Below are 12,951 nucleotides of genomic sequence, written 5' to 3' on the forward strand. Positions count from 1 at the left end.
TAGGGCTTATTTTCAGGGGATATTTATTTTACAGTCATGTCATCTTCTGGTTCCTGCACAAGGGTGGAAGGCGGGGTTTCACTTAACTAGGGCTTATTTTTGGGGTAGGGCTTATATGACGAGCATCCTAAAAAAAAATCATACTAGGGCTTATTTTCAGGTTAGGTCTTACTTTCAGGAAACAGGGTATAACAAAAATAAAAGACTTCTAGTCCTCAATTAGGGATGGCCATTTTATAAGTCAAAAAAGATTTAATCAATTAATTATTTACCTGTTGAAAAAAAAAAGAAGGAAGCCTTTGTAAAGCATTTATTTAATTCCGGGAAAAGATATGCTTTTAAAGCTTCCAGACTAATAGATTTAGCATTAATTAAAAGAAAAAAACTGCTTTTTCTGTCCTTTATGAGTTTTCTGTATAAGGAAAAAGACAAAAGAAAAGGTGGGAAGATATGGGAGGGTTTGACATAGAAGACATCATAAATTTTGGTACATATACAGACATGTAAGTCTATTTCAGCATGTATGACCGAAACAAAATATTATGGCACCTTTGAGACTAAGAGAGCTATTCACATGGATTACAGTTCATTATGTTGAGGAAGTGGGCTGTAATAATAAAGCTCATGATCTTAAAGGTGTCACATTACCTCCATTTTTGTTTTAATTATACAGACAATGGAAAAGTGAAGGGTTAGTCCATTGTCTAAATTTTCAACCACCTACAGATGTTATCTGGCATGAGGCTTTATGGACTGCAGGCTACTTTGCCTAATGCTTGCAGTCCATAAAGGCTTATGCCAAGTAACATTTATTAGTGATATAACACTTTTTATTGTGCTTCTGAAAAATGATCTACTTTAAGAGGATCTTTTCAAATGGGCTGAAAAACAAAGTGGTGTACGCTCTATGCAGAGGACTTCTCAGAGTCCCAAGATATGTGACAACTACTGCGTCATTGCAAATATCTCTTTTTTGTGCAAGGTGCTTGAACATATGGTGGCTGGGCAATTCCAGACATTTGTGGAGGAAACTGATTGTCTGAACCCATTTCAGTCTGGTTTCAGGCCAGAATTTGGTACCAAAATGGCCTTATGACCTGATCCAGACTAATGACAGGAGAACAAGGCCTGTTGATCCGCCTGCATCTCTTGTCCCATCATTAAGAACAGTTTGTTATGTTGCGGCATGGGGCTTTTTCTGCCCTGGCACCCCAATTGTGGAATGCCCTCCCCCTGGAGGTTCAACTGGGGGTGATACTGACATCATTTTGGTGCCACATCACAATGTACTTATTTATTAGAGCCTTTCGGAGTTGAGGATCGTGGCCTGCAGAAGTTTTAGTCCAATGTTTTTAATGATTGGGTGCTTCCATTTTGTACTGTTTGATTTTAAATTGTTTTAAATATCTTATGTTTTCAAACTGTTTTATGCAGCTTTGTAACCCACTCCAAAACCCCGTGATAAAGAAATGCTTGTGTAACATGAAGTAAAATAAGTAAAATAAATATTAACTCCACATATGAGCTTCCAGGATGACCACAGACTACGGCACAGTTTTTAAAATTAACTTTTCCAAGCTCTGCACATCAACAGCACCACCGGTCAGCAAATGAACTTCTTTCGGGCAGTTCTTTTCACTTCCTGTGCATGCAAATACTTGGTCCATAATCTTCCTTATATTCGTATAAACCCTCATCCTACATGAGCTATCATCCCAACACTTCTCTGCTGGCACATATAAAAGAAAACCACATAAAAAGCCAGTCTCTCATACTGGCTGTTAAAGGAACTTAGTTACTACAATTTCCCCTCTTCCACTCCAAAGGAAAATAAAAACACAGCTTCCTCTGCTCTTCATATTCTGGAGTGTTTGTATACATGATGAATACCAGGGTGTGTTTTAAGAATACCATCTACAGCCGCTGCCCCCCCTTCCCACTGCCCTTCCCTTTTCAAAGAAACCATCAGAAAAGCACCTGGTGCAAGGCACAAAGGGCTGACTCACCTGCTTCGCATTCATTACCCTTTCAAAACCAGGGACAGAAGGACACAATGTACTTCTCAAAGGCAGAATGATTTTCCAGTATTATCCCTGTGCAGCTGCGCACACAGAGTCACTTCCAGGAAAGGAAAGCTTCCCAAAGCAAAAGCAGCAGGGCAGGGGACAGGAAAACAACACGGTTTGGGCCACGCAGGCCGGCTCAACAACCCCACTCCAGGAGGGAGGAAAGAGGAAGGCTCTTTGCTCAATAAGGTCCACAGCCAGTGAGTGGCGTTCGCAACGTCTCTGTGCCAACGACTCTTTCTTCCACACAAAGGCTCTTCATCATGTAGAAGCTTTAACAAACAAGCTCAGATAATCAGTGGGTCTCTTGATGATGATGAAAAGTGAGAAACTAGAAGAGCTGAAGGACATAAAGCCACCTCCATGCTCAGTGGAGTAAATCCAAAACTACAGCATCCCTAACTGATGGCTGTCTGGAGTCTCCTTAAGGGTCAACAGTGAGGAATACCCAGAGCTCCTGGGGGCTAAAATTCCCCAGTGATCATGCTAGCTGGGGCTTCTGGGAAATATTTAAATATTCTGGGAGATAATTAAAATAATATCAACTGTGGGTCCTGATGGCAATTTTTAGAGTATATATTTTAATTGTATTTTAGTTGTTTTAGTTGTTTTATTGTATTTTAATTGTTGTAAGCCACCCAGAGACCTTTGGGTAATGTGGGCAGCATATTAAATAAATAAATAGCATAACATAAAATATAATCCATAAAAGTAACTTTGCCAAGCTCTGAGGAAAAGCCACCACCCTTCTAGATCACTGGCTCCCTTGCCAACCTCTGTGTGGGGTGTGTGGGTGTGGGTGTGGGTGTGGGTGTGAGTGTGAGTGTATGTATGTATGTATGCATGCATACATGTATGCATGCATGTATGCATGTATGTATTCAATCATTCAATTTTATATTGCCCATCTAACAAGTTGCTACTCCAGGCTGTGTACAACAGGAATAAAAGCACTATTTATATAAGACAAATAAAGCATTCTTTTATCCAAAAGGCAGTTTCCCAAAGTTTAGGATCCATGGGGACATGAATGCTTCCCATAAAGTCTGGTTGCCCACCACTACTGATCTCCCCTATGACAAATGCCATGGCAAGAGAGCAGTACATAGGTTCAGAGGTGCACTCACTTCACACAGTGCAGGAATGACTTTTTATGAAATCAGTGTGCACTTCATGACATGTTCCGGACATCCCCTGACATAGAAATTCCCAACTTTGTATCAGCAGCTCTCAGAAGCCCCATCTAGTCTGGCCAATAGTGAGAGAATCTGGGAGTTACAGGAAAGACCTCTCCTTGCACAGTACCTTGACAGACACTGTAGGAGTGAGAAGGCAGCAGGCACTCCTTTCAGGCAAAAAGTTTGAAAAAACTTTGGTTGGGGACTCCAATCAAAATTGTAAGGAAAACTATCAGGTAGATCAATCTTATTAAATTTTTTTAAAAGCTGGAAGGGGTCAGCAGTAAACATGTGAACTAGGGAAAGAGACGGTAGTTCAAATATTTTATCACTGTAACTCAAACTTGCTCACACTCTCCAGAGACTAAGGACCACACTTTGAGAACCGCTGAGAACCTGCTTTAATACACCTTTTAAAATGCATTTATAATAAAGCAGGACTTGCAAGCTTGTTTTTCTCCATAAAGTCTAATTCATCTTTTTTGTATACCTATATCAAAATGGGGCGGGGGGGAGACTAAGCAAGTAGAAACATATGTGCAATTTTCACTAAGAAAAAAAATGAATCTCCTTTTGTTAGATCACACTTGAGATATCAGCACAAGGCTACATTGCAAGAGAACAGTTGAGGTTGTTAAATTTTAGATCTCTGCATTCAATGGCGTCACCTTATATGGGCCTCTCTTCTTGGAATCGCTCTCCAAAATAAAAGCAAATAGTGAATGGATACGTGCCAGTTATAATTATGAGAAACTGTAAGAGAGTTATGAATTTAAAATAATTGAGTCCATGGAGCCCAAAGGGTTGCAAGTTTTTTCTGTTTAAAAGAGCAGGAAAGTTACCTATTGCATAGACTTTTGAATCAGAGCACAGAGTGCTGTCCTCTGAAGATGCCGGCCACAGAGACTGGCGAAACGTTAGGAAGAACAACCTTCAGAACACGGCCAAAGAGCCCGAAAAACCCACAACAAGCATTTCGAAGCTCTGTTGGTAAATAAAAGCCAGCTACTTTTTCCAAATATAAAGAGTCTGATGAAAACTTAGAAACCTTTTATCATGTCAGCGTTCTTGTGATTTTTTTTTGGCTGCAGCCTCAATTTGGATTGATAATTAAACCAAAGTGTAGTACTGTGTATCTTTTAAGAAAACAAATACAGAAAATCTTTAGTAAGTTCAAGTTCTTCATTGTCATCATGATGAAAGTTATGTAGTCTTTCTGTAGACATTATTTTAGTATTCTTTATGTTCATCTCTACTCCTGATTTTTTTTTCACTTTTCTCAATAGCTGTTTCAAGTCATTGCTCTTTTCTGCCAGAAATGTCGTGCTATTAACATAAATTATTTGTATTTCTTCAATTTGTATTTCTTCCACTCTGTTTCTCCACTTTGCTTCTTGGTGCATTCCAATCACCTCTGATTATCAGCATTATCCTATCTCGGTGATAATGAATTTCCTCCTGGACGTTTGCGTAAAGGATTTCTCTTTCTCTTTCCTAGCATCTATAATTGGAGCACAGATGTGAAGGATGGCTATGTTGACAGACTTTCCAAGGGATCCGGCAAATATTATTTGGTTAGACCTTGACTTTATACCACATAACTCCTTCTGATATGTCTTGTTTTGCTATCAGTGACCCATCATTTCTTCTGAGTTTGCTGTCTTCAGAGTAAAACACTTTGTAATTATTTGACTGAAATGTCCTCTTCCAGGACACTAACTTTTTCATACCAAGTATTACAGCATTTAAATATTCAATTTCTTGTTTTACAAGTTTCAAATTTACCTGGATTACTATTTCTCACATCCTGCCCTCCAATTATATGCATTGTGCAGCAGGAAACTTTCCTTTTGCCTACATGCAGATTGGCAACGATATGGCCTTTAGTCCAGTTGCCTAATTAAGGACTGACTTCTCATACTTACCCTTAGCTCTTTACCAATAGCTGATTGAGTACTTTCTGATCTTGGAACTTCACATTCCAGCACTATTATTTGTTTCATATTCTCGTCACAGGATTTTTTAGGTAAAAATATTCTATAGTTTTGCACAGTACAAGCAAGAGGTAATCTGACTGACAGTGACACTGTGAGATGCCACCTTCCATGATGTTTGCTTCCCAGTGACTGCAAGGATTACCAAGAATGGATTGTATTCGGTGAAAAGGGAGGAAGGGCTGTTCTAATGCACTGTGCAAATGGCAGCAGGATACCTCCCATACCCAGCACAAATATCATCTAGCCTAATGAAATTGCAATGGGTTCGGATGGGGCTTGGGCAATGGCTTATAACATCCCCTCCAGATAAACTAGTGCAGCCTTCCAATAATTCTTCCAGTTCTCTCCTACTGGGGGCTGGCTAACCATTGTGACTGTGGATGCAGCAACTCTAAACAAAAGTGTTTTATGCTGCATCTAAACCATTATTCCAGGCTCCTCAGCCAATGAAGTTCCTCTGCTCCTTGTAATCCTTTTCCTATTAATTTCATCATGAGAAATCAGCCACAACGTTCTGTACTTTTTTCGTTTCTCATTACAGGACAAAAAACCATCCTAGTTTTCTGCCTTTTGTGTGTTCTATCATTTTCTCAGTCTTTAGTCACTGGCTCTAATGCTTCTTCATTGGCCACCCTCTCAATTCAAGAAATACCTAGTATCCTAATCCACAGTTCAAATGTTTCTATTTATGTTTTTAGCTTCCTGCATTCAAAGTTCATGATTACATCCATTCCTTACAGCCAAACATGAGAACATGTAACATAATAAAACATAGTTTTTCTTGCATATTACACACTTCATCTTAAAAAAATTACTCCAGATCATCTTGTAAGCCGCCCAGAGACCTCTGGGTAGAGTGGGCAGCATATAAAATAAATAAATAAATAAATAAATAAATAAATAAATAAATAAATAAATAAATAAATAAATAAATAAATAAATAAATAAATAAATCTCTATTCTTACTTTTATTGTGTGCTTATATTCCCACCATTGTTTCATCTAACTACAAAAGCATTTATCTTTATCTACATGCTCCAGCTTTTATATATGATCAAGACTGCTGCCTTTTTACTGACTACCAAGGGCTTTGGTTTCCTAATTTTCATTATTTGGACCATGTTCATTACTTTAATCATTGTCTTTTTTAAATAATTAGTTTGCAGGCCATTTAAACTATTTTAATCAGTAATCCTCCATCATCTGCATATGGGATGTTACTGATAACCTCTCCACTGACAATGAGCCCACTCAAAACACAATCAAAGTAATAGATCTGAGAATTGTGCAATGATGCAAATCATTTTCCAGAAATGTCGTAGTCTTTGAATTAGTAAAATTATACCACAGCATGAGCAAAGGTGTAGCACTGAAGACTATTCAGAGTTTCTGAAGCACTTTGAACCTTATGCTATATAAATGCTACTAAGAATCATTATCCAACTCAAAATGCAAATTCTCAATTGCCAAACCAAGCAAACGTTCTGACAAAACATGAGCACTTAGTTATCACAGGTAATTACTAAAGCCAGAACAGTGACCCATGCATTTTAGGAAAAGTTGCTATATTTAGTTAGCACAGACGGCAGCAAGCACTGCTTGATGATCAAGAAATTGCATGCCTTGACAATGTTGAACAAATGTAATTTAGTCTTCAATCTGTTCTAAGAATTTTACATGACAGACAATGGGACATGCCTTTCATAAACACATTAGTTATAGCCCTGTGCAGTTGCTCCTTTTACCCAAAAGTAGAAACCACAGGCTCATTAAATATAAATAAATCTCCGTGAAATGCAGAGACACTGCGCCATATCGACAGAAGCATCATTAAATTTTCAGTAATAACTACTTCCATATTTGGCTTTCTTTTCTTTTTTCTTTCCAGTGAAACAGAGAAATTTTCGGGATTTATTCCTTTATTCTATCAGTTCAGCATTTTCCTACTTTTCTTCCTTCATAAAGTATCTGTGGATATAAAAAAAACAGGACCCTCCTGATCTGCGAAAAAGTAAAAGCAAACAGTACCGCTTATATACCACTCCCCAGCGCTTCAAGCACTCTCTGGGCAGTTCACAATTTAATTATACAGGCTACATATTGCCCCGCTCAGCAAGCTGGATACTAAGTTTACCAATCTCAGAAGGATGGAAGGTTGAGTCAGCTCAGGAGCAGTCTTTGACTGCAATACTGCAGTTTAACCACTGCACCATGAGGCTGCTCCACAAAGAAGCCAACAACTCAACTCAACCTATCAAACACAGCTAGGTTTCCTTCCCCCAGATATGGATGAAGCAGACTGGACTAGAAAAGATCCTGCCCATATGCATATGACTGCACTGCAAATACGCTGCATGCAGATGCTGACACTATCAGAGCTTGTCTTTTATTTCAGCTCACCACTAATGATGTTATAAGTGGATTATGCTATTATTATTAGTTTTATTTATATGCCGCATTTCTCCAAACAAGGGACCCAAAGTGGCTCAAAACATAAAAATTCACACAATTTTAAGACACATTAGTTTACATATTAAAATATAAATTAAATGATATATGATATAAAAATTAAAATAAAACATAAAAACATGGAAAGATTAAAATTATTTGCTGAAATGGGGTTCAGGGATTCAGTTGTAATTGTTCAAAGCTGGCCTAAAGAGATGGGTCTTTAGCTTTTTTTTTTTTTTAAGGGTAAAAGGGAAGGGGCCATCCTGATCTCCCGAGGGAGAGTGTTCCATTGCCTGGGAGCTGCCCGAGGGAAGGCCCTCTCCTGTGTCCACATCAGCTGGGCTTGTGCTGGCAACGGGACCGAGAGGAGGGCCTCCTCTGCTGATCTTAATCACCGTGAAGGCACCTATAGGGAGATACAGTTCTTCATGTAGCCTGGACCCAAGCTGTATAGGGCTTTATAGGTAATGACCAGCACTTTGAATGTATGTTGTACACTATATTGTACTGTTTACTCAGGATGGAGGTTAAAGAACAAGAAGGGTCCATCACTGTGCCCATGTTTTGAGTGAGGAGGGGGAGCTGACCTATTGCTTGAATTTTTGAACTAACCTCAATCACAACAGTTTGTCTAAATTGTGCTCGTGCTGTCTCTTCTCTGCTCAGGGTTTTGACCCTGAGAACACACTCCAGAAACAGACACGCTCCACCAACGTGAAGACTACCTTGCTGAGGCAGTAGTAGAAAACCAACATTTTTACTCCATAACCGCCACTGCAAATTGTTGATTTAGGTAAGAAGCTTAAAAGACTTCAAGCGTTCAAAAAGTAACAGAAGCAAAGATAGAACTCTACCATAAGTACAGAATACATTTAATAAAAAGGGTTCCAAAAAGCCAAACTCATCACCATAAATTGGAAACCTCTATTCAACCTAAGTACAGTAAGTAAGAGCACCATACAATCTCCTCAGCAGTTAAGTCACATGCGGCTCGACTTACTCCCAGGTTAAAGCAGGCTTCTCCAACTGTGCTTTAACCTAGTGTACAAGCAAGAGGAAGCCTGCCATTGTCAACTCATTGTCAATTTTTGTTATTGTTTAGTCATTAAGTCGTGACCGACTCTTTGTGACCCCATGGACCAGAACACGCCGGGCCCTCCTGTCTTCCACTGCCTGCCGGAGTTGAGTCTAATTCACGTTGTTCGCTTCAATGACACTGTCCAACCATCTTGTCCTCTGTCATCCCCTTCTCCTCTTGCCTCCACACTTTCCCAACATCAGAGTCTTTTCCAGGGAGTCTTCTCTTCTCATGAGATGGCCAAAGTATTAGAGCCTCAGCTTCAGGATCTGTCCTTCCAGTGAGCACTCAGGGTTGATTTCCTTCAAAATGGATAGGTTTGTTCTCCTTGCAGTCCAGGGGACTCTCAAGAGTCTCCTCCAGCACCACAATTCAAAAGCATCAATTCTTCGGCGATCAGCCTTCTTTATGGTTCAGCTCTCACTTTCATACAACACTACTAGAAAAATCAACTACAGTGATGCCTTGCTTAATGACGATAATCCATTCCAGAAAAATTGCCATTAAGTGAAAACATCGTAAAACGAAATTAAAAACCCAATTGAAACACACTGAAACCCGTTCAATGAGTTCCAATGGGGTAAAAACTCACCATCCAGTGAAGATCCTCAATACAGCGGCCATTTTCACTGCCTGCATAGCGAGGAATCCGTTCCTAAACACAGCGGGGAGCCATTTTAAGCACCCGGCGGCCATTTTGAAAACCCAACAGTCAGCTGTTTTGATCGTCCTAATGCGAAGAATCGGTTCCCGAAGCAGGGAACCAATCTTCACCAAGCGAAAAAAACTCATTTAGACCATCATTTCGTGATCGCAATTGCAATCGCAAAAAGATCATCGTACAGCAATTTTGTCATAATGTGGGGCAATCGTTAAGCAAGGCACCACTGTACTAAGGAGCAAATCAAAGAGCACTCTGAGAATAGTTGTCCCACTCCAGCCATACATTAATCCAGAAAGGCTTCTTTTCACCTTCTTCTCAGTGACTGCCACCCTTGGGCTGACCCACTGCTTTTTAACAAATGTCCAAAGTAGCTCACAATGTTACAATGCTGAAAGCATATGTATGATTATGCTCACTGATAGAATAAACCTATCAATTCTAAAGGAAATCAACCCTGAGTGCTCACTGGAAGAACAGATCCTGAAGCTGAGGCTCCAGTACTTCGGCCATCTGATGAGAAGAGAAGACTCCTTGGAAAAGTCCTTGATGTTGGGAAAGTGTGAAGGCAAGAGGAGAAGGGGATGACAGAGATGAGATGGTTGAACAGTGTCATCAAAGCAACCAACATGAATTTGACACAACTCTGGCAAGCACTGGAAGACAGGAGGGCCTGGCGTGCTCTGGTCCATGGGGTCACAAAGAGTCGGACATGACTAAACAACAATGATTATGCTAACATGTGTTGTTTTCTTCTCTGTTGGGAGAGGGTTATAGTACATATTTCCTTGCCTGAATTCCTAAAATTTTCTATTTTTGTCCAAAGTGCATCTAGAATATTATTTTGTTCACCAACTTTCAAAATAAGACATCAAGCCAAGAACCTGGAGGGATCATCCCACTGGGTTAAGAACCCCAGAAACAGGTAACACAGAAGATACAACCTGTTACTTACCTGGATTCAAAATCAACCTTCCCGTTTCTCGCTCTCAGGTTTAATCCCTATCTCTCAAGTTTAATCCCTATCATAGGAAAAGGGACACAATTTTCCCCTGAACATTCAGAAATACTATTTGTTGCTGTTTCATGCTGTCAAGTTGTAAATGACTTATAGTGGTTTTAACAGAGCTTTCAAAGTGAGATATTTAAGGAGTGGCCTTACCAGTTCTATTCCTAGCAATGAGTTTCCATGGCTGAGCAAAGATTTGAATCTTAGTCTCCAAAAATATTATAGAAAGCTAATAAGGTCACATGCAAAATCAAATGTTCCATCAATAGATATCCAGTTTTTCTTCCTTTGTTGTTAAATAAGAAACCACAATACAGTGGACCTTGAACAATTAAAGCTTAAAGGAACATTTACCTTTAATTGTTATCTCTTTCCATCTTAACTACAGTCAAGAAGAGCACTGTTTTCACAGCATTTAAATACACAAACAAGAGGGGAAAGGGTGCTTATAGTTATATCTCAGCTTCTGTCAGAGGCTTAGGGCACTTTAGAACAATTTCATTAAAATCAAATTTATCACCCTTCCTACAGGGCACATAATTAAAGTAATTAGTATAGATAGCTTGAGGAAACAAACTGAAGGCGCACTATGAATAATAAAGAATTCCTTTCTACCCACTAACACTTTCATGTTTTAGGTACATAGGAATTCAAACATTTCTCTTTAAACTTTTATCTACTATTACTCATCCCATATATATTTTTTTAAAAAAGCCAATACTAGTATTTAACTAGATAACATAAAGAAAGACCCTCCTGGATGTTTTAGTCATTAATCACTTCCATAAGAGACTTTTAATCAGCTTAGAAAGAGACTTAAAAAGAAACAAGTCCTTGAAAAAAAATTTTTTATGGTAACCAGAGAACACACATACAGTATACTGCATTAGTACTAACACTGCAGGTCTGAAAAGCAGAGATAAATAGTTTTATGTAAAGAGAGATAAATTATAGGTACAATTGGAATTTAAAACCTTTTTTTCAACAAAGGTACTATCTCTGTCTCAGTCAAAAGAAGTGTTTTCTTCTGTGTTCTACTATAAGTATACAGTATTTGAATGCATATTTCTATGTATTATTTGTTACACGAAAGTGTTGATCATTACAACAAAGCACCTTCAATAAGAACAGATTCAGAGACCATAATTGATTTGTTTTTAAATTTTTCTTCACTGGACTGCTATATATTATATGCATCAAGTTGAAACTAATTTATAGCAGTCCCAATATGACTGTGAAGATAAGTCAGATATTTGGGGAGTGGTTTGACCAGCTCCATACATCCAGTAAATTTCAATGGCACAATGGAAATTCAAACCAGAAGTCCTAGTCCATCCACTACATCACACTGGGTACACGGGGGGGGGGGGTGTACATCAGAAGATGCCAGTATTAATTATCTTACATATTTCATTACTATTTTGCAGATTTTTTTTCTTTAAAGCCTTCAGTAACATTAACAATTGAGGGGTGGGGAGAAAACCATTCCAGTTACACGTACATGACCGTACACCTAGGGCATTCTCACCTCTATGCATGTCACATGGGATGGGGAATCTTTCACGTTGCATTTGTTGATAAATTAAACTCCCATATCTTGCTGTTGGCCAGGATAGCTAGGGATGCTGGGAACCAGCATTCAACAACATCTGGAGGACCAGAGGACCTCCCCCAACCAGGGTATCATAGAAAGAGATCACCACAGAGACAAGATTCTACTGTTGAATCTGCATAAGCTCTCTAGACCTACATCAATGAGATAGGTAGGTTAGCCGGTAGAGAGAACCGTGAAAAATAATTCAGCACAATGAACTTGGGAGGGAAACAACCATAGACACCCTTCAGTGCTAATAAAATCCTTGACACTGGCCTAGAGGTAAGGTCAAGGAACCTAGTGTTTATTTCTCCTCTTCAGTATCTACCGCATGGAAGACTAACACAAAGAGTTCTCAATGGAAGACCATCAGTCTAGCACTTACTAGGGCTCAGCCTTAAGAACCAACTTATAGTGTTGGATGTTGTCCGTCAGGTTAATTAGTGATTACAGATTAGGACAGACCGAGTGTGATGTTATGGACAGAGTAAAAACATTGTGCTCTGGTAAAATGACTTCTTACATATCTCACTTACCTTGAAAACCCCACTAAGGTCATCACAAGTCAACTGTAACTTGACATAAGTGCGGTGTAGTGGTTAGGGAGATCAAAGCTGGGTTCATCCAGTCCAGCATATAACTTCCCACTTCAGTGAAAAACCAGATGTTTCTTTCTGTTCCCTGCTATTACCACAGGACCTTATATTTAGCATATTTAGAGGTTCCATTTTGCTAAAGCTATTTTGCCATCAAAATATCTGTCTTTCATGCATTTATCAATTTCCTTTTAAAGCTGCCTAAATCAGTAGATGCTGTACTATGATAGTGAATTCTATGAATAAATCATATATAGAGTGAAGCAATTTTTATTGCCATTCTAGAGTATGAAAAACTGGGAACTTTTCTTGAAATATTAC

The 12,951-nt window shown here is 39.0% G+C and overlaps 1 protein-coding gene across 3 annotated transcripts in view; it reads right to left on the reverse strand.

Annotated features, from left to right (window-relative positions):
• MNAT1 (MNAT1 component of CDK activating kinase) overlaps positions 1-12,951 on the reverse strand; it is a 142,021-nt gene that overhangs the window by 114,938 nt on the left and 14,132 nt on the right. The window contains exon 1 of one of the 3 annotated variants that reach the window (XM_020813210.3): positions 2,007-5,757. The exons of the other annotated variants lie outside the window; for them this stretch is intronic. Coding sequence (XP_020668869.3) covers positions 2,007-2,017 — 11 coding nt within the window. The 5' untranslated portion in view covers positions 2,018-5,757. Of the gene's footprint in view, positions 1-2,006; positions 5,758-12,951 lie in introns of those variants that run through there. 3 annotated transcript variants of the gene reach the window in all.

This window comes from Pogona vitticeps, chromosome 1 (genome assembly GCF_051106095.1).
Source record: "Pogona vitticeps strain Pit_001003342236 chromosome 1, PviZW2.1, whole genome shotgun sequence".
NCBI classification, from domain to species: domain Eukaryota; kingdom Metazoa; phylum Chordata; class Lepidosauria; order Squamata; family Agamidae; genus Pogona; species Pogona vitticeps.